The following is a 21411-nucleotide window of genomic DNA, read 5'->3' on the forward strand; positions in this document are numbered from 1 at the left end:
TCCTGTTTCAAGTGGTTCTTGTGTGGTTTGCCAGAGCTCTTCATTTGTTATTGTATTTGACCAGTATAATCCCAGGATGTGTCTTAAGCATCTGTTTAGAAAGGCTTGCAGTTTGTTGGTGGTGACTTTTGAGGTTCTCCATGTTTCTGCCCCATAAAACAAGACGGACTTGATGTTTGAATTGAAAATGCGGACGTACTTTTGTTGCCTAAACCCAAACATGTGTGTTTGTTGTTGAAGCATCGTTTCGAAGTGCTGTACCAACGTAGTGCGGTCATTTTAAGAGAGACTGTATGTAAATGTTAATTTTCCTGTGAAAATATAAGTGTATTTTGAAAGAAGACAATGCATGTAACAGGCAGAACTTGACACGGCATCCCAGAACTTCAACAACCAACGCACCCAGGGTAACTTGCACGTCATATGTGGATTTGGAAAGTCCATGACCAAATGTCAGTATGTGACAAGGTCGGAGTGAGAATGTGTTGACAATGGTTGAAACACTTCCTTGTAAATCCAGCCTTCATTTTCCCGGAATATCATACGGTGGTAGACAGAATTGTGAAAGTGAGGCTTATGGGAAACTAGTCTGAATGTTGATTGTGTCATTATTTTGTATCCAGTAGGCCTACATTGTGCAGTCAACATTAAGGCCTACTTCATAATGATAGCCTAAGTTTAAACAAACCTTGTCACTTTAAGAAGAAAGCAAATCATTAAATGTATTTCTTCTCGTAAATTTAACCCATGTTTAACCAGGTAAATCCTGTTGAGATCAACCATCTCTTTGACCTGGCCTTGACAGCTGCATACAAAAAAGTCACAGCCAGACAATCTTTGTACTTATGAGAGCTTTAAAATCAGACAGAGAGAATTCACAGTTTCAAAGCTACACAAAGTTTTCATACTTCCATCTAAAGTTTTTGCTTTTTGAAATTTCAACCAGGCACTATCAAATAAGGGGAAAAACACTCTGTAGGCCACACTGACTTTACATTTATTTGGTTTTTAACTGTCTTGGGCGCTTTTTGCACTTTTTCTTCTCCGGTGTTATTTATCTCCTTCCCTGTCAACATCTACTTTGGACTCGCCCAATGTTGGCGCATTGTCGCGTCAAATAAATCCAATTATCTGTCGTGTTTGAATTATTCAGTAGCCCAGACTGACAGTTAAACACAGCTCCTTCCACCCCGCCCTCACCGCCCTCTAATCTCAACCCTCACAGGGACAATCTGTGTCTCCTCTCCGGCTGCTTCGACTGAGATGTTCTGCTGCTTGACGGTGCGCCTTCACACAGGAGACGCGCACATACACAGAGTCCACTGCTGCAGTTCAGCCGCCGATCAGCTCAGTCGTTTAATATAGGGACGATCAGAGGAGGAAATATTAAGAAGAAACTCCGATGGCACAGTGGACACTACTTTTGTTTTCTTTGTATGGAGTTCTGCATGGACAAGGTAAGTGCGCAAAAGTTTGGCACTGAGCTGCGTAATTTGAATCCGCTTTGAGACCATGTTGGTGATTTGAACCACGCACTTAACTTATGCACTTATGTATTCATTTGGTGGAAGTTATACCCTAATGTGAGATCCTGCAGGCTACTATTTTCAATGTCCTGTCAGAGTGTGAGCTCATTTTCATGAAATCTGACTCAGACACTGGCACTCAGGGGACAGCCATGCTATTTTTTCCATCACGTCTCAGCTGTCTATTTCTAATCCCTGCGCCCTCTTCCCAAATCTACAGAGATTCAGCTCCCTGCTGTACAAGAGTGCTGTCTGGATGGAAGGGATCGGGCCCTGGGAGGACAAGATTGTACAATCCTCCCCCTCATCTCCTCCTCCCACACCTGCAGGTAGGCAACACCTGGTTTCTCAAAGGAGAGGGTCTGAAAATGTGGCACAGGGACCACGGGAGGGTCAGCACAGAGGGAATGCATGATGGTTGCTGTGTTTACCTATGAAAACTTTGCTTTTGGTGGTCAGCGTCATTGGGGATCTAAATATGTGTCACATTAGAAACAATCTTCAAATGATGGTGTGGGATATTACAGTAGGAAATGTGTGTAGAGTTTGTGACGGTATGTTTAAAAGCAGGAGATACCCCCAGGGTAGCAAGCCCCAAATCATCTCCCCAGCCCTCAACCATTCATCCTGCTACAGGGGAGTAGCTACGCAATAAGTACAGGCGTTAAGTGACCCCCTGGAGCGTTTTTAACACTAAAGGGCCCCATTTGACTGTAAGAACGTGGAGGTGGTGATTGATGAAACAGAGGAACACCTGGTCAACACATGGAGGTCAGCGGAGGGAACATTTGCAGAGGGAAGCCAGGGAGAGAGAGACTTTTTATAAACAGATAGAATAGATTCAAAAGTTTTCAAGTAGCATCTGACAGTTACAGTGGCATTTAAACTAAGATAGGTTACTTATTGTTGGAAGTAAATATGCAGCATATTACACCACAAATCCACCCACGGTCAGCTGATTGTATCTAACGTAAATAACAAGCATTTCTCCACGTCTCTTATCCAGCTCTTTCCCCACAGAGCAAAGATTCTGTTCTAGGTGAAGTAAAGTTCTGCTGTTTATTTGCAGGATCGCCCAGGAGCAGTGCTGTGCAGCCGCAGTAGGGGACCGACTCTGTGACAATGGCATCAAGATGGCCAAGGGGCAGGGGGCCTGTGAGAGGCCCTTCTTCCAAGGAGACCCTTGGGAAACAAAAATCTCTAAGGTTGTGCTCCTCTCCTGATGTCAATATCTGCAACCTTTACACATCTCCTTGCTCCACACAGACACTTAGCCCTTTATAAATCAATGCGCACTGGGATTCTGTCTTCCTGTTTTACCCTCTCTGTCTCCCGTTCAGATGTGTTGTGACTGCTGCATGCTCGGCCTGATGACAGCAAGCCAGGCTTCGGGCTGTGAGCTCCAGGGTTTGTTGCTGGGGAGACAGTGCGCGCACACAGCTCAAAGCTGCTGTGGCAGAAACACAACAGAGGAAACAGAACCAAACGGTAACAGAGATTAACAGTCTTGTGCTTTCAGTCTTTTGTGTCTTGATTAACTCCACTCTGTCTTATCATGAAAGAAAAACCAATCGCTGTCAGCGACGCTCAAAACAATCAGTATACATTTGCACACATTAGGCGCTAAATGGCTTAGAGCATGATTCGGTGCCACTTTCTAAAAAGGTTTTATCAAGGGTAATAAAGTTTTCTAATGCTTTATAGATCAATTATAATCCATAGATGAGATCAACTTAATTGGGTTGCCAGTTTGTAAAAGCTCATGTCATTGTTGGATCTTTTATTTCTGGAGAAGGGCTGCAGATGATCTGGACCAAAAACCAATTAGCATCCTCTTATTAACACGTACAACTGCAGACTTGATGGCTTTTTAGAAACTGATGAACCTATGACCAATTGCCAGCAGATTACCAACAGTTATAAATGCAGTTTTACAATGTGGAGAGACTAAGGACAAGCTAAAGAAATTTTTCACAACCTGGTAACCCAAGATTTTGTCCTTGTTAAAGTAGTACTCCACCAATTTAGGATTGCATTCCTATGATATTTGCTGAATCAGGATGGGAAGTTTAAAAAAGGGACCCAAATTGATAAGTACACTTTTAATTACATGCCTTTTTCTTCCTTGTAAAAACCTTGGGCCTACCTTACCTACAGTGCATCTCACCCACTGACAGTGCAGTCGGTTATTCGGACGTGCTATGCAAGTAGTGGGTACGCCACCAGATTTTGGTCTTGGTCTCGTGACCTCTTTTCTTGTCTTGTCTTGTCCTGTACTCGACCACGTTTTTGCACGATCTTGACCATGACTACGGGAACATCACTAAACTTACTGCCTGCAAAAAAGGAGTGTTGAATACAGATGTAGTTGATTTCAGCTCATTAGTATTTGTATTTGTTTTCTCATTGACAACAAAGGAAAGTTCTCACACATAAAATTCACCTCTTAGATGTCTTTTAATTATTTTATCAAGGCATTTCTTATGGAACACTTATACACATACACACATACACCGTATATACAGGATGAAAGAAGTGGATGATGACGAATCTTCATTTGTTTTCTGTGAGTGGTTTTTTTGGGAATGATGTGTCATACAGCATTGGACTCACACTGGTCTTGTCTTGTGCTGTGCCTCAAATCATGTACTTCTGTACTTACACTTAATATTTTGAGTGCATGGGACGTCGGTGGCTTAGTGGGTAGAGCAGGCGCCCCATATACAAGGCTGTTGCTGCAGCGGCCTGATTGGAGTCCAGCCTGTGGCCCTTTGCTGCATGTCACCCCCCCCCCCCAAACTTACCTGTCCTGTCCATTAAAGGCAAATGCCCCAAAAAATATCTTTAAAAAAAAAAAAATATTTTGAGTGCATAAGTGCGTTCACACTGAGAAGTATGAAAAAATGCAGTGCGCTATGAGTACCCGGATGATGCACTCAAAACGGTCAAGAAGTTGATTGTGGAACTATGGACACTTCTTGCACTCAATGGTCGCCATCTTGGCTACGTAGCGGAAGGGGAGGGGCCACTTTTCAAACTGGAAATAGCGGCCGGGGACTGTCGAACGTTACTGATTGTACAAATACATGTGTTTTTTGCACAAAGCACCACTATACTGTTGTCGGTTATAAGCCAGCAGTATGTTTATTGGGTTAATTTAGCAGTCTGTAATGATTTGGTACCGCGAACAATAACGCGAATGCTAATGCTAGTTTGCTAACTAGCTAATTTGCGGTCGTCATTTACGATGAGTGCGCAACTGCCATGTTTGGTTTGAGACAACATTACCCTGTCGAAATGTGCGCACTATGCCAATAAGTACATAATTTAGTGTACATAGTATACTACATAGAAGTATACTAACGGAAGTATGTGATTTGAGACACATCATTGGTCTCGATACACTTGGTTGTGGTTTAGGTGGTCTTGACTACAGCACTGCCTGTAATAACTTTGATGTCTAAAAGTAGCTGAAATTCCACAATTAATGTAGAATAAATTGCTATAAAGGCTAAAGGGGTTCATACATTTCATAGTACTGGGAGCAAATCATGATACCAATTTTCAGCACAAGTTCATCACATCAAAACAGGCAGCGTTACCTTAAGCAAAGACAGTGGCCTCATTTTCATAAACTGGATAAACAGCCTTGATGCGGCAGCTGTAGGGCACATTTGTGCCAGACAGACAGACAGACAGACAGACAGAGAAGCAGACAGCCTGGGTCACTGGTATTCACAAGGCTAATCTGTAGACACCTTGCCAAATGGTAACTCAGCGCCAATTGGTGTTGTAGCTTTTGTTGCCTAGCTGGCTTCAGGTGAAAAATGCAGACGCGTTGGAGGGACAGAGCTGCAAAAACACTCCTTTTATTTGTGAAGAAAAGCAAATCAGTGTTTCGCTGATGTAAAGCCAAGGCCAGAGTAATGAGAGCATGCCAGTGGAGTTTGACCCTGTGCTCCTTAGTTATTCAGGGACTTTGGTTGTCTTTATTATCAAAAAAAGAGTCATATTTGGTTTTAATGAGGCTTTTTCTCCCATTGAACCAGTGACAGAAAAGCCTGAGACCAACGTTACTGCCAAGCCCCCAGAGGGATCGGACCCCTGTAGAGGTTTGGCACCTTCATTCCTTCATGTGATCTCCTTTGTTATATCGAGAGCTGTAAGAAGCTTAAGGGCTAGGCTCTTGGCAGATTTGTCCTCTATCAGCCAGTGACATGATTCCTGTGATGTAGGACACACTGGCTATACACTGTGATGACTACTTCTTCAAGTGTCTCTCTGCTGTTTTCAGACTCCAGGTGTTCCCATTTGTGTGAGGGTAATGGTACATGTGCGTGCCGTGATGGTTATCAGCTGCAAAAGGATGGAGTTAATTGTCAGGGTAAGTAACGTAAATGGAATGACTTTAATTACTTATTTCATAAACACAGGATTTTTCACCCTTCTAAGCAGCATGACTTTCTAGGGAGCTTGGTCCAGACTGAAATATCTACAGACATCCATAGTACCTCTTCAGGATGAATTGTAATCAGTTGTACCCCTTTTCCATCAACATAGAACTGGTTCTGTTCCAGTCCCTGCACCTAATTTTGAAGCTTTGGGAGTATTTCAACCAAAAATAAGTTGGTTCATAACCCAAAAACTTGGTTCCCAGATAGAACCAAAAAATTTTGCAGATCTTCCATTGATAGCCCAGGCTATTCTTTGCTTAAATCACTGAAATCAACAGGCCTATATTTGGGACAGGCTTTTGATTCCTCTTCCACAAAACTGTTCCTCAGCATAGATCAGGAATTAAAATGAAATTGTTTATTTAAACCCATATTACTTGTGTGAAAATTAGGCTTCAGATCTATTATTATGAATCATTAATTTGATGTAGCTCCAACAGACAGCCCCATCAGAAGTTACGGCACTCAAGGATTTTGGCACCCGGCACACCGACACAACGCCACTTTATCCTGTTAAAACAATTCTCACAACTTGGATTAACTTTTATGAAAAACCCTTTTGACTCTTTTGATCTGAGGACCCTTGCAGACTAAAAGAATATGAATAACTTGCAGGGTAATCGAGGAATGGACACATAATTTGAGGTAGCAAACTACCCAAGTTTATACATCTGAAGAACTTCCATGAAAAAAATGAACTGCTTGGCAGCCAGACCAGGCCTTTAATTGAGACAGGCCTTTATATGTCAAAATGTGTAGCCACACTGGGCTAGTAAAAGGACTGGGCGTTTAATTGGGACTAAGCTTTTAATTGAAGTTTTACAGTATATATCTAATGCAGTGGTCTCATCATTAGTTGATCATTAGTTGGGCGCCAAAGAGCCACAGCTGGGGGTTGCAAAGCCCTTTTGATTTTAAGGGTGTAATGATTTTAATATGTTATCTATCAAAATTTAATTCATTTATGTGTCAAAAACAAAAAAAATCAAGGGTTATATTAAAGGATTATTCACATATTTAAAAAAAATTAATATAGAAACATTTTTAACTATGTATTGCAAGGATATGGGTGTGTATAACGTGTGGGGGGTGCACCAAAGTCTACAATGGTAAAAATATGGGTCCCTCAAGCAGAAGGTTAGGAACCACTACTCTGGATAGCACCAAGGTTCCAAGGATCCTGAAAGGAAGTTGGTGGGAAAGGGGTATCAGTGATTATTTCAAAATTGTGTTTATTTAATACTGAAGTTTATTCCGAAATACCTGCAAAACAAATGTCATTTCCATCAGCCGCTGTGCTAATTAGCAAATCTTAGCATGCTAACACGCTAAACTAACATGGTGAACATGAGCTATAAGTATCCTCATTGGGGTTGTACCTATGTTTCCACGGTCCCATGTCTTTTGATAAGGTTAGCTTCGCAGTTCAAAGTGCAAAATAACGAAGGGTTATGGACATTTCAAATGCAGTTTGAATTATAAAAATCTGTTGAGCCACTGTAGTGATATCAATGTTCAAAGTCAAGAAAACTGTCTTGCCCCCAAATTTAAGGGCATTGGATTCAAAGAGTATAACATCAGTAGGCTATAAGCTGTAGGTGGGTGATTTCAATATATTGATCCAGGGAGACATACACTGAACATTTGACCTATTGAAAAACCACTGCTGAGTTCATAAAACCCTTTGAAAGGTCTCCTTAATGTGTCATATGAGGAGAATATTGAGCTGGGGAACATAGGTCCTCTTTAACTCATAGCACTGCTGCACCTGAGTATCTAAGTGGCTGTAGTCAAAAATGTGACATCACTGACCACTGACCACTGAGTGTATGTCTCTCCCCTCAGATGTCAATGAGTGTCTGACTGGCAGTCACAACTGCATCTTCGGCCAAGTTTGCATCAACACAGAGGGTTCCTTTCGCTGTCAGAGGGAAACCAGCTGTGGCACTGGGTATGAACTCAAAGAGGACAACAGTTGCCAAGGTAACAAGCCAAAAAAAAAATCCTTTCTGATTCTACAATTTTAGTTACCTGATTCCAAGACGTATAAATAACCAAGACATGTCATATTTTTTTACAGTATTTCATGCAAGAAAAATATTTATGCAGACTTTATTTATGCTTCAATCATTTTTTCCTCCTTGCCTGTTCCAGACATAGACGAGTGCACGTTAGGGAGCCATAACTGTGGACCAGACTTTATGTGCACCAATACAGCAGGCTCGTTCCGCTGCCACCCGAAGGAGAGCTGTTCAGATGGTTTCATTCAGGACGCCATCGGCAGCTGTATTGGTGAGTTTAGTGTCACAATCAGGTATGAATAATTCACAGGTAAAAGGTGAGCTTGGCTAAATGTGTTCTCTCACTAGATGTAAACGAGTGTTTGGCCCATGCTGGTCCGTGCCTGCCTGGCCATACTTGTATCAACACAGTGGGCTCTTACACTTGTCGCAGGAACACGGTCACCTGTGGACGTGGCTATCATCTAACTGAGGACGGCACACGTTGTGAAGGTAGATACTGTCATAATAAATGACTTTACTGTTTGTAAAGTCTTCAATATTGTGTTTTTTCACTTTAATTCCCCTTTTCAGTTAAAGATATGTGATGCCTCCCCCTCATGTTACAGATGTGGATGAGTGTCGAACAGGAAATGTATGTGGCGGCCACGGTTGTGTCAACCTGGTGGGCTCTTACCGCTGTGAATGCAGAACTGGCTTCATCTTCAACAGTATCACCAGACTGTGTGAAGGTGCTGTACACATTCATCACTATATTTTTGTTTCAATTGTAATGTTTTATGCATATCAGCTATGAAAGAACGTATTTTAAGGGAAGAAGTGGCACAGGACAAGTGTGAAGTGGAACTAGTAGATTTGGACTCTCAGATTCATCGTCTGTCCCGTGTTCCTTAGATATCAATGAGTGCAGGCATTATCCTGGACGACTCTGTGCCCACAAGTGTGACAACACAGAAGGGTCCTACCAGTGCAGCTGCACCACTGGCTTTAGACTGTCCCATGATGGCAGAAACTGTGAAGGTAAAATCACTCCTCATTTCATCAGTTCATTAAGCCTTATGTTATAAATATAGTGTCTAATTATTTTGGGAAAGCTTCTTATATTGAGATACTAACACATTATTCTGAGAAAGTGTCTACTAATCATTATTTTTAAAATAGAAAGTCACCATTTTGAGCTAGTATCTCATTATTTTAAGAAATCTTTTCTCTATTTTGAGATACTAACTCATTATTTCAAAAATAATAAGGCAATTACTTTGAGAAAGTATCATTGTTTTGAGATAGTAAGTCATTATTTTAAAATAGTAGGCATTATTTTGAGAAATCTTTTCTTTATTTTAAGATACTAAGTATTTTTAATTATTATAATTTTTATAATAATATTATATATATTATATTATAATATTTATAATATAATTATTATTATTAATTATTTTGTGAACTCCTTTATTTTGAGATACTAAGTCATAATTTTGAGAAAGCATCTCATTATATTAAGAAATAATTCATTATTTTTTATATAATTAAGTCATCTATTCGAGATAATTTAAAGTAAGTTATTATTTGGAGAAATCGATGCTTTATTTTGAGATACTTATGTTTGTAAAGTATCTCATAATTTTGATATCCTAACACATTCTTTCAGGATGATAAGGTCATTATTTTGAGATAAGTCATTATTTTAAGAAAGTACCTCATTCTCTTGAGATAAGTAAGTCATTACTTTGAGATACTTAGTAATTATTTTGAGAAGTAAGACAATTTTTTTTATACTGATTGAAATGGGTTTCCATAGATATACAATATCTCAGTTGTACCTTACAACCCAAATTGTGTCAAAGACTTGATCTTTTTGAACCCATATATGACACATTTTGAGGTCTCTATCTGCCTGTTTGTCAACAGATGTTAATGAGTGTGAAGCCAACCCTTGCAGCCAGGAGTGTGCAAATGTCTACGGCTCCTACCAGTGCTACTGTCGCCGTGGTTACCAGCTGAGTGACATCGATGGGATAACATGTGAAGGTACTGTTGGCCTTTATGGTGATATGCTGCATACCAGTCAAAGTCAAGGGTTGGAATTTCCCAGCTGAAATTTCCAACTTGACCTTCAGGCGTTCAGGTGCAAGATGCCAAATGTAAACACTTTATACTTGAAATCGTATCTAACAGATCATTTAATTTATTACAGGCAAATATACTTCAGGTTGTCTTTTAGTTAATGGTATATTATGTGCACTTCCATGGTTGCTACCATTGGTGAGTTTACAAGTAGGAACTCTGACTTTAAGTGGTGTTTCACTGGACTTTTCCTGGTAGGAAGTCCGAAACTTTCAACTTCTGAGCTGTTTAAACGCGATTTAAGTGGTGTATCAAACCAACTTGTAGGTGGTCGCATACCAACTGGCTTTTACTCTCTCCCACTCGCAGATATTGATGAGTGCGCTCTGCCTACTGGAGGTCATGTGTGTTCCTACCGCTGCTCCAACTCCCCAGGAAGTTTTTACTGCACGTGCCCACCGACAGGCTACACCCTCGCACACAATGGACGCACATGCCAAGGTCAGTAGACAAACCTTTGCTAACCCTTGTCAGTCAAAACGGATTTGTATATTTATTAAATGTCTAACCTTTGCATCCCCCTGTGTTTCCAGACATTGATGAATGTGCAGCGGGGAGCCATACTTGTTCTGTGTCTGAAAGCTGCTTCAACATCCAGGGTGGATTTCGCTGTCTGTCCTTCAGGTGTCCTCCAAACTTTCGGCAAGCAGCACAGGGGTGAGAGCTGGTTGAAATGAAAGGGTTGATTGTTTCCACCTGAGCATGAATGCATCTTACTCAGCTGTAGTGTAATATTAAGACTCCTTATTTCTTTTTTTTACACCCTTTTTCTTACTTTACTTATTGTCTTTGATGTGCTTGTTCTGTTTTGGCCTGCTGTTGACATTTGCCTGCAGTTTTCGGTCACAAATTCCATTCTCACCTTCAAGCTTACGTCCATTATGCCTTTCTCTGTCCTTTACCTCTTTTTCTACACATGTATGCAGCAGTCTCTGCCCTCGGTCCAATGCGCATTTCATTTTTTCCCTTTCAGTCATTGCGAGCGCGTAACTTGCGAGTTCACGCGGGATCCTGCGTCGTGTTTCTCGCTCCCGCTGAGAATCTCCTTCTACAACATCAGCTTCCCCACCAACACTCCCGTCCCCGCTGATGTTTTCCGGATGGGGCCCTCCAATTCCGTGGCAGGAGACAAAATACTGATCAGCATAGTCTCCGGTGATGAGGAGGGATACTTCGGCGTGACACAACATGCTCATGGAGGAGAGATTTCACTGCGCCGTACCTTATCCCAACCCCGGGACTTTTTCCTGACCGTAGAGATGAAGCTGATTCGCTATGGAAAGGCACATCTGTACATGGCCAAGATCGCTGTGTTTGTCACATTTCCATATTAGAAGGCTGTGAAATGTACAGTATGTGTTTTAAGTCTATTATTATTTAGTCATCCCCAGTCCTGTAGCCTATGTGGTTTCCAATTTGATCCACCCTTTTTTATACAGGAGTCACAGCTCCAGCCTTCCCTCTACTACATTTACATCTAACCTTACTACTAACAGAGTGCTGCAGGAATGATGTTTATTTGTAGGCCAACAAGGAAGTTAGCGTCACCCTGGTTCCCTCAACAAAAATCTAGTGGGACTTTTCCATTGGATTTTGGATTATTGCAGAAAATAAACTTCACAAATGAACACAGCATTTCCGATTTTTGAAGCATATATGCAATTGCCCGACGTAAATAGGTAATGTTAAGCTATAAACGTACTACATCACGGTCACATGACTTAAACGTCGCCACCGCAACAAGGCAGATGTTTTTGGCATGATGATGTGGTCTGTCTCATTTAGCCACTTGTGAGCACTTTTTTAAGACATGCAAAGGCTTCAAATTTTAGGAGTGGGGTGTTTACTGATGTATTTTATGCCGCAAAACATGTTAGTCTCCTAAGCTTTGTAGTCACCACAGACCTTATTTCATGCATCTAACCAAAAACCCATCCAAGACATCCATTGACTTTAAGGTGAAGGAGCTGGGAGTGCTAAAATGATAATTAATTGCTAGGTTTTCGGACTCATTCCTGCACCACTCTACAGTTAACAAGGGGCAACACCATAATTGAGCCAAACTAAAATGATGCTACAGAAGCCTATTGAATTTGAGTGGTTATTTGAAAAAAAAAAAGAAAAAAGTATCTAACATTTAGGCTATATCTTAATTCTCCTCTGTGTGCTAAAAATGAAGCCACAGCTAGCAGCCAGTTAGTTTGATTTAGCATAAAGATTGGAAACAAGGACATAGCTAGCCTGGCTTTGTCACTGCACCTAGCTTAGAAATAGTCCGACACAAAACTCTAGCAAAGGAGATACAGAGTTAGTGAGATTTACAGGTGTGGGTAGGCCGGTTTTGTTACCTTTGGGCAGAGCTAAGCTAGCTGTTTGGGGTGTTTATGCTAAGCTAAGCTAACTGGCTGCTGGAGCTTCATATTTACCATATTTCATCTATCTCTCAGCAAGAAAGTGAGTAGATTCCCCCCTCCCCAAAAGAACAACAACAAAAAACAATTCCTTTTGTTTAAAACAATTAATTTTACAGTGTATGATTGGTTGTCAAAGCAACAAGCCAGAATTGCGAATAGAATTGCATTTGTATTGGTAATGTGGTTTTAGAGATGCCTGTCTTCAAAGCAATACCTTGTTTTCAGCTGTTTTAACCTTAAAAGCCTTTTTTTTTTTTTTTTTTTTTTTTACATATTATTTATTCTAGTTTATGATGTAGCAGTAGATATTAAGTGTATTAGCACATAATACCACTAGATGGGGCCCATTAGCTGTTGAGGGTCCCTACAACACCATGACAGATTTGTTCATGCGGCTCATTTGCATTGATTGCAGCTCATTCTACCTCATGTCTGTGTGGCAGCTTCCCTTTATGTGTACTTTCTTTGTCTTTGGAATAAAAAAAAATGACAGATAAAAATGTCTCTTTTAATATTTAAGCAGAAACACACACACACTCACACACACATACACACACTGGCAATGGTTTTCTGCCACCACTCTCGTGCTTCCTCTGCTGTGGTCATTTGTAATGTTGAAAGCAATGTTTCCAGTGATCTGTTCCAAGCGGCCTCACCATAGGATCAAACGAGCCTCGCCATAGCGGATAGCAAGAAAAATAAGCGTGGCACTTATTTATGGGCACCTGGGGCTCGGCCAGCGTGGGGGCTCAATTAGTGGTGGAGCAGCATTACAGCTCGTATGATGGATGGTGCTTTTAGTGTTGGTATTGGGTGGTTATCAGTTAATTTGCTGTAAATGATACCAAAAGGCCAGTAGCTGTGCTGGTCAGCTGGATAAATGCAGCCAGACAAATTTTCCACCGTTCCATTTTCCTGCTGGTGGTTTCTGGGGTTTGATGCATATAGAGCAGATTGAAAATGCAAAGATATGAAATACACAAAGTCCTCTTAAATCTTTTGACCATATAGCCACCTACTTTCCAAAATGCTAACTTAATTATTTCAAATATGTAAAAATAGTGAAATACTGTATGCACTAATAATAGTATCTATATTTTGGTGAGATAGTGTATAGTCCTTTGGAAAAACATTTATGCTGATTCTGCTGCTGATTCTGTCAAAACTGTGATTTTTTTTTTCCATTTACCACGTGTACATGATGTCATTGATCACATCAAATGATATTCATTCTTTCGTATCTTCGCCTGGCTTTTCTACCATCCCATTTTTCCTTCGTGTGGCATTTCCCCTGCTGTAAAATACCACACAATCATCTCTGTGGCTTTGGCCTCATGCTTAGTGAACAACTTGGACTCACCTGCTTGCTGCTAATTACACGGCTCTGCTCCTTTTGCAGTTTTTGAGGTCACATTTGAAAGCACTACTGTCTTCACGTCGAGGAGCCCCATGAACATGATTTTAGGTTGTGGAATCAGGGTTTGGCCCCCTTCAAGGCACCCGTTCCTTGGTTAACCATGGAGGTCTATGGGGCTATTCAGGTGTTGCCAGGTTCTTCTCACTCAACTCAACTGTGGAGCTGTGGTCAAAGCTTTTTCTTATGAATACTGTTGTGTACTGTATAGGTTAAGAATGTAAGAAATTCACACTTCTCCTTGTGATGTCCTTGGCACATATATAAATCTCCCTTTTCCTTCAGTCCTCCCATCTTGCCTCCTTTCCATCACCACTGTTTGTCCTTTTTTCAGATTCAAGAGAGATGCTTCAGTCAATGCGCGCTGCATTAAGGCCTGCCAACCAAACGACATTGGCTGCAATCTCGACCCTGTCCACCTCATCACCCACACCTCCCTCTCTCTGCCAACCTTCAGAGACTTCCATGAACCAGAGGGTAAGAAAAGCTAGAAGTAGTACAGTAAGCTCTAACTATGCGTGCAGATGGCCTTCGCAAGATGCATTCAACATTATATGTGATAATGTGCATGTGCTGCTATGATGCAGGTGTGAAGATGTTGTGGTCGTCTGTGTCACATGATTAAACCATATTAGTCCTGCTGGATTTAGGTTGATTCCCATTGTCCTTAAAGGCATTTTTTTAGTGAGAGCAGAATTATCTGCAAAGGTCTCTTCCTCTCCAAAACAAACAGATCAAGTAATTTAAACTGATGAAAACACTAATTAAAGCAGTTTCACAATACAAATCAGTGTTTCTCCTGTGCGTTTTGGCACATTGTAGATGGCTCACTCGCCCAACTTACCTATTTTCCCTGATATCTCAGTGTGTCCTTACCTTATTTTTGATCCAGATGTTCAGCAGGCTTTAACCATGAGCTGAATTATTCACAGAGGTCTCTTTCTTTCTGTCTCTTTTCTGTCCAAAACAAATGGACCTAGTGATTTAAAGTGGTAAAAACACTGAATAAAGCAGTTTCAAGATACAAATCAGAGTTTCTTTGATGCTGTTTGGCATGTCGGAGACAGGCTGCTAGCCCAGCACTTGCTGATCTGACCTCTTCTTTTTTCTCTGGTAACTTAAGATCCAGGGGTTGTATTCACAAACATTTAGAGAATACTCTCAGAGAGCTCCTAACTTAGCCTGAAAATTTTTAGTAAGGAGTTCTAGCTTAGGAGTGATTTAGAAAAGTTCTTAGAACAACTCTGGGCAAGGAAGAGACAAACCTTTACTTTAGTGAGGTGGTGTGATTGACCCTGTTGCCAGGTATGACTCATTCTTTTAACAGATGTGATTGGTTGTCACAGACACACCCTTTTGTGAGCCTGCAAGCTGTGGACACCCAGTGGCAATGAAATGAACTGCTGACTGTGAAAGTGTTACTGTGCTAATGGAATTCTCAAGTCATCACTGCTGCACTATTGCATTTTTTCAGTTTTTCAAATAACTTAGCATTATGATCATTTTATCTCTGGTGTTATAGCATTACTTTGTTGGGCGGGAAATGTGTGTGTATCTCTAATGAGATCAACCACAAATATTTCCCTGTACAGTCTCATTTGTTGCATTTCATTTACTCACTGTTCAGTGTTTGGAGGATATTTCTCTGACCTCTTTGTGTTCCCACCATTTTCTCCTCTGCCTAAGACACTCTTGGACTTTTTGGACCTTTACTGGGAAAGACCGTTTTATTGGTTATACTAATCCAGTAAAGGTACCTTGAGCAAATGTTCCTTGTTGCACTTAATTAATTTTTGCCCGTTTTAATAGTTGTGAGGCTGCTGTAAAGCCATAACAAGTTACACCAAAAACCTCACAGATTCCGCTGGTTAGTTGGATTACTGTTTCTGTAATGAGCTGTCATATTTGACATCCATCCATCCATCCATCCATTTTCAGGTCGCCAGACTTTCGCAGGGCTAACACATAGAGACAGACAACCATTCACACTCACATTCACACCTACGGCCAGAGTCACCATTTCATTAACCTGCATGTCTTTGGACTGTGGGAGGAAGCCGGAGTACCCAGAGAAAACTCCACCCAGAAGGGCTACCTCCTGGGATTGAACCAGGAACCCTCTTGCTGTGAGGCAACAGTGCTAACAACCACACCAGCATGCTGCCCTCATATCTGACATGTATTTCATAATTCCATTAAAATCATTTTGCATCGAAGATTTCCAGATGAAACTAAATTCAAATATATAATGTAATTTTTTTTTACATAAAATAGTCTTCATTTTCAGATAGTCCTGGTTATTCTGAAAGGGAAAATGTGCAATAAATTCACATGTGAAGGTGATAAGAGATTTGAAGAGACTGTTTAACACAAGTAGGATCTGTTCTGGAGCTGATAGAGTTAACTCAGTAGCTTGTAACAGCAAAGTCTAAAATTATTTGCAGCCTCATTGAAATACAACTTTCCGCCCACCAACCTGCCACAGCACATAAGATTCAATTACTTCTGTCAACCCACAGAACAATTGTTTAATCATATCATAAATATCTGATTTGAAGAACCGAGCGCACTCTGTGGTTTTCTTCCCTCAGACTAATACAAACTTTAAACCAATTCTTCCAACAGAAATAGTTTTCCTGCGGACACTTGCGGCGGCTAACCCTGCTCCTCTGCCCGGTGCCACCGATGTTTTCTTTGACATCCTATCTGCAGATGACCAGTTCTCCTTTGACGTGGAGAAGCGCTCTCACCAGGGCACGATTATGGGTAAGAGGAGAGAGCATCACTTGAAACCAGGCAGTCAATCTTTTATCAAATCCTTTATTAAATAGTACGTGCATCGTAGGAGGAAAATATGCCAAAACATTGTTGAATATCGCAATAATGTTACTTGTGATAAACAGATACTAAAGTGAACTCAGTTTTTGACCCAGACATGCACAATACCTGTCCTTGTGCTCTATATACAGATGTTACATTTATGCATATCTTTTCCAAAGCTGAATTTCTGTCACTAATCCAAATCTGTGTCATCCCTCAGGTGTGGTTCGGCAGATAAAGCCAATCATTGGCCCCAGAGACCTTGTCTTGGAGGTGGCTATGAACTATGTCAAGTCAGGGATCATTTCCCATCGCAATGTTGTCATCATTCATGTCTTCATCTCTGAGTTCTGGTTCTGAGCTCTGCTAAAGAGTGAACAGCACTGCATTTGCAATACGGCACATAATTTATAACTTGCAAATATATCTGGAGGCACCGCACTTATCATTTAAAAACACCTCAAATGCTAATGTTTTGCATGTGAGGTAAGATAAATAAGATAAAAAACCATTGGATTTACTCATATGCAAGGGTTTTAGATGCACTGAAAACTACAGAAACAGTTTGCAAACCATCCAGTTCATTCATTTACAATAGGTCTTTATAATTTCAACACAGTATACACTGATTAAACAAGAACCCATTGTTAAAAGCTACTGGACTACTAAGAATGTACAGTCAAAGCAGTGTTTTGAGCTAATGCTAACTTGAGTATGCTAACATGCTTGCAGGGGGTCATTCCTCCGTTCCTAGGGTTCTCTGTTCCCCAGTTCTACATATGTACTCACCTAGGGTCCTATGTTCCCGAGGTTCTGCATTCCCAAGCTCTCTGTCTGTAGCATGTAATGGAAACCTGGGAAAGATGTTCCCCAACTCTGTATTCGTTTAATATCACATGGATTACGTTAGGGGAGTAAAATCGTGTCTCTGAGAGTGATGGAATTGCACTGGCACAGGTCTTTATCTAAATATATAGTTGCTCTCTCTGTGTTCGGAGAACAGTTCCAAATTAAATTACCACCCTAGAAACTGAAAAACTAATACAAGAATGAATGAACTGAAAAGAAAAGGAACTAACCAGTTAAGGAATTAAACAAGGGCTAACTAAGGGATAGAAAAGAAGTGTAGGGCCAGGTTTAATTCCCATTTTTTAGCAGGTCAAGGTGAGGAAAGACGTCAAAGGTCAGGTTAAGGTAAAATACTCATAACGACTGACTGCTCCCATCTCCAAACAGGTTAAAGTTAGGAGAAAAGACTTGGAAAGGGGTCCGAAACCTTCACACGCAATCATACTTCCCAATTTTAATCTCAGATTCTTTATGGCTCTTTGCCTTCTTATGTATTGATACAGAGAGTAAACCAAAGCTGGCCTATTTCAAGGGACAGAGATGGACAAGAAAGTGGCATGAACACAATGGGGAACATAGGACCTGTGGAACATAATCTCAGACACGCTCTCGCAATTACGATGTTGACATGCTGATGTCTAGCAGGTATACACCATGTTAACCCCCTCTGTTTAGTCTGTTAGCATGCTAACATTTGCTAACTAGAACTAAGCACAATGTACAACTGAGGCTGATGGGAATGTCATCTGTGTTTGGTCATTAACCAAAGTATTGGACAAACTGAAATTTTGACCTGATGGTGGCTGTAGATATGAAGTCAGTGGATCTTCAAAGTTGTTAGGTTATTAGTTATGTCAGTGATGTTGGACCGACCAACCAACATTGTAAAAATGTAATGTTATACAAATACTAATTTCTCACTTGATGCCTCTACCCCAGATCTGTTGAAAAATTAAATTCCTTTTACAAGAGTGTAATAAAATAATGTAACAGACTAGCAGGGTGCTGTCATCACCTTAACTAGGCTACTGTCTACAGTGTTTACCTTAAATATAGACTTTGTTGTCATGATTGCCACATTGATAAACTGTTGGTCAACCTGGAACTTTTTGATGTTTGATGCCTCACGCTTCATTTGATAACAAAACGCTTCACCTATGGACTTGCTTTCAGCATTGATTGTGTTTTGTACCAACAGAGTGCGCAACCATCTGTGAATAATAAAGACTGTGCGGTTAATTGTGCTCATGTTTTTTACTGAAAATAGCTTGTTCCTTTACCACTGCAGACTAAACCAACCGTCCTCTAGTTAACATAACTGAGGTTTCCAGAATAACTAAAATCTGATAGGATGTCCTGTTTTTCCTGTAACCCAATGCTCCAGAATCCCCATCAAAATGTACCACTTCCACTTTGTGAGGATATTTCCAGTTATTCCACTCGAAGGAATGAATAATGGGAATCCTTCACTGGGAATGTTTGGATCTTCGGATACCCCATCTTAAAGTGGACAAATTGCTTGAGGTGGATACTTCTCACCATCCATAATCAACTCTCTTCCGCATTGATCTGCCTTTCACCACTGCTGTGCTGTGCCTGGCCAGTGAAAACACAGGGGACAACCAGACGGAAGAAAATCCTGTAATCTAAAATTTGCCACTCTACATGGATATCCCAAAGGCTTGTCCTGTGGCTTTGCTGTTGCAGCTGTCCCACAGCTTGTCTGGTCGCAATCAATTGATCTTATGACCTTAAAAATTTGCTTTAGGTGAATGGATTTCAGATGTGAGAGCAGCTGCAGCTCACAGACTGCATAGAACTTCTATCTCAGCGCTTACTGGATGATATATTATAGATATGTCTACACTCTTAGAAACAAAGTGGCTAACTAGAACTATATAGTGTTCTTCAGCTTGTCCCCGTAAAATAACCCTTTTTGTTCCAGGTAGAACCTTTGATAAAGGTTACACCTGAAACCCTTTCAGAAGGTACTACCCAGAACCCAACATAAAGGGTTATACCTAGAACCATATGTGAAAGGTTCTAACCAGAGCCCCCCATAATAGGTTTTACAGAGAACCTTTCTATGGTATAATGCTTCCACCCAGAACCCTCTCTGGGGGTTCAATCCATAACCTTTCCACCTTCTAAAGGTGCTGACAGGAACCCACTCAGAGGTTCAATAGGGAACCCTATTATATCCCAAGGGATACATCTAAAACCAACAAGGGGTTTTACCAAGAACCATGTTATATTCCAATGGTTTTATTCAAAATCCACACAGGAGGGCTCTAAAATGGTGATTAACTAAATTACCTATGGATTTACCAATCATGGTTTTAGTCTTACAGGTTAGTCTGGGGCCAAGGGAACCATGTTCAGCAGCCTTGGGCTTCAAGAGGCTCCAAAAGGGCCAGGGCTGATGTGGTCCAGCACAACCCACACCACTATCATTCACAATAATGTTTATAGTGGATGGAGATTTTGTAAAATCAGAACTACTACAGCATAGTATTTTAATGGCGCAGTAGAGTTAGGAACTGCAACTTGGTTCCAAATCAGAACTAAATACAAAATGCCAAGTACTGGGTACCCGCAAAAACAAAAAAATTTAACAGACTGTGTGGTATTGTATGGCATTAAATGATGGTAACGATATCTACTATGGCAGAACGCAGGTCAAATTATTCAATTAAAGGGAATCCAGATACACTTACATTTAAAAATACCATTTGAAATATGGGTAAACATTTGAATAATTGAGGGTGAGGATTGTTTAACACCTATACCTCAACAATCCTTTAAGAATCTTTTCTTCTAAAGATGAAAAGGGAATCCTTCATCTTACAAAGAACACTTTGCTAATGGTTCTGGGTAGAACCTTAATCCTCAATGCCTTGTTTTCTAAGAGTGTAAGTATAGGTACACAGTACACTAATTCAATAAAATACATGGTGGAAGCTGCCCACTTGCCCAAATAACAGCCTCAAACATCATATATTAGGCTAATGGTGGGTGTAAAATAGCATGACAAAAGTGAGATTCAGTGGATTTCTTAAACATTGTAAAACATGTTAAATACAAAATATTTTACAAAACTGTGAGAATAAGCCAATATTCATCTCAACAGACTATCAAACTGCTTAAATATGATGACTGATGCAATTATAAAGCTGATGTGATGCTGAAGAACTGGCATCAGCCAAAGAGATTGTTTGCAGTCTGCAATGGTGGAAGAAGTATCCAGGTCCTTTATTCAAGTAAAAAGGTAGCTTACTTATACCACACTGTGAAAATAGTCTACTCAACTGCATGTAAAAGTCATGCATTCTAAACCCTATTTAGGTTTAATTGTGTATCCTAAGTATCATCAGCAACATTTACTTATAGTATCAAAAATTAAAGTAGTTATCGTGCAGTAAAAATGTTCCCATGTAGCGTTTCACTGATAATTTTTGATGTTTTTAGACTAATATCAGCGTATGTTACATTTTACTGCTGTATAACGTTATGTTTAAGATTGTGCTCATTTTAACTGCTTGATCGTTGGGTGGTTTAATCCACAGCAATGCATCATATTGTACAAGATCATATAATAGCAGCACAATATTTTGTGGAAAGAGTGTAATAAATAATATTTCCAGGGGTTCTTTCTTTTTAATGTTTATGTGGGCCAACACTGACAACAGTGACTTGACAACTTCAGTGAAAACAGCGGCACATGCTCTGACTCCGCCCTCATTCTGCATTCAACCAATAGCGTGTTAGAAAAGTATCCGGAAGTCCCGC

The 21411-nt window shown here is 40.5% G+C and overlaps 1 protein-coding gene across 1 annotated transcript; it reads left to right on the forward strand.

The window, feature by feature from the left end:
* The first annotated feature begins 1167 nt into the window (after nt 1-1167).
* Nucleotides 1168-18861, forward strand: LOC125882950 (fibulin-1-like). Its single transcript, XM_049566952.1, has 17 exons — nt 1168-1457; nt 1747-1855; nt 2596-2731; nt 2867-3014; nt 5576-5638; nt 5821-5910; nt 7826-7963; nt 8135-8272; nt 8350-8493; nt 8610-8732; nt 8896-9021; nt 9910-10029; nt 10435-10566; nt 10659-10782; nt 14288-14430; nt 16579-16719; nt 16994-18861. The coding sequence occupies exons 1-17, from the start codon at nt 1403-1405 to the stop codon at nt 17131-17133; spliced, it is 2070 nt and encodes a 689-aa protein (XP_049422909.1). The 5' UTR covers nt 1168-1402; the 3' UTR covers nt 17134-18861.
* Nucleotides 18862-21411: the final 2550 nt, after the last annotated feature.

The sequence above is a fragment of the Epinephelus fuscoguttatus genome, linkage group LG22, assembly GCF_011397635.1.
Source record: "Epinephelus fuscoguttatus linkage group LG22, E.fuscoguttatus.final_Chr_v1".
Classification (NCBI taxonomy): Eukaryota; Metazoa; Chordata; class Actinopteri; order Perciformes; family Serranidae; genus Epinephelus; species Epinephelus fuscoguttatus.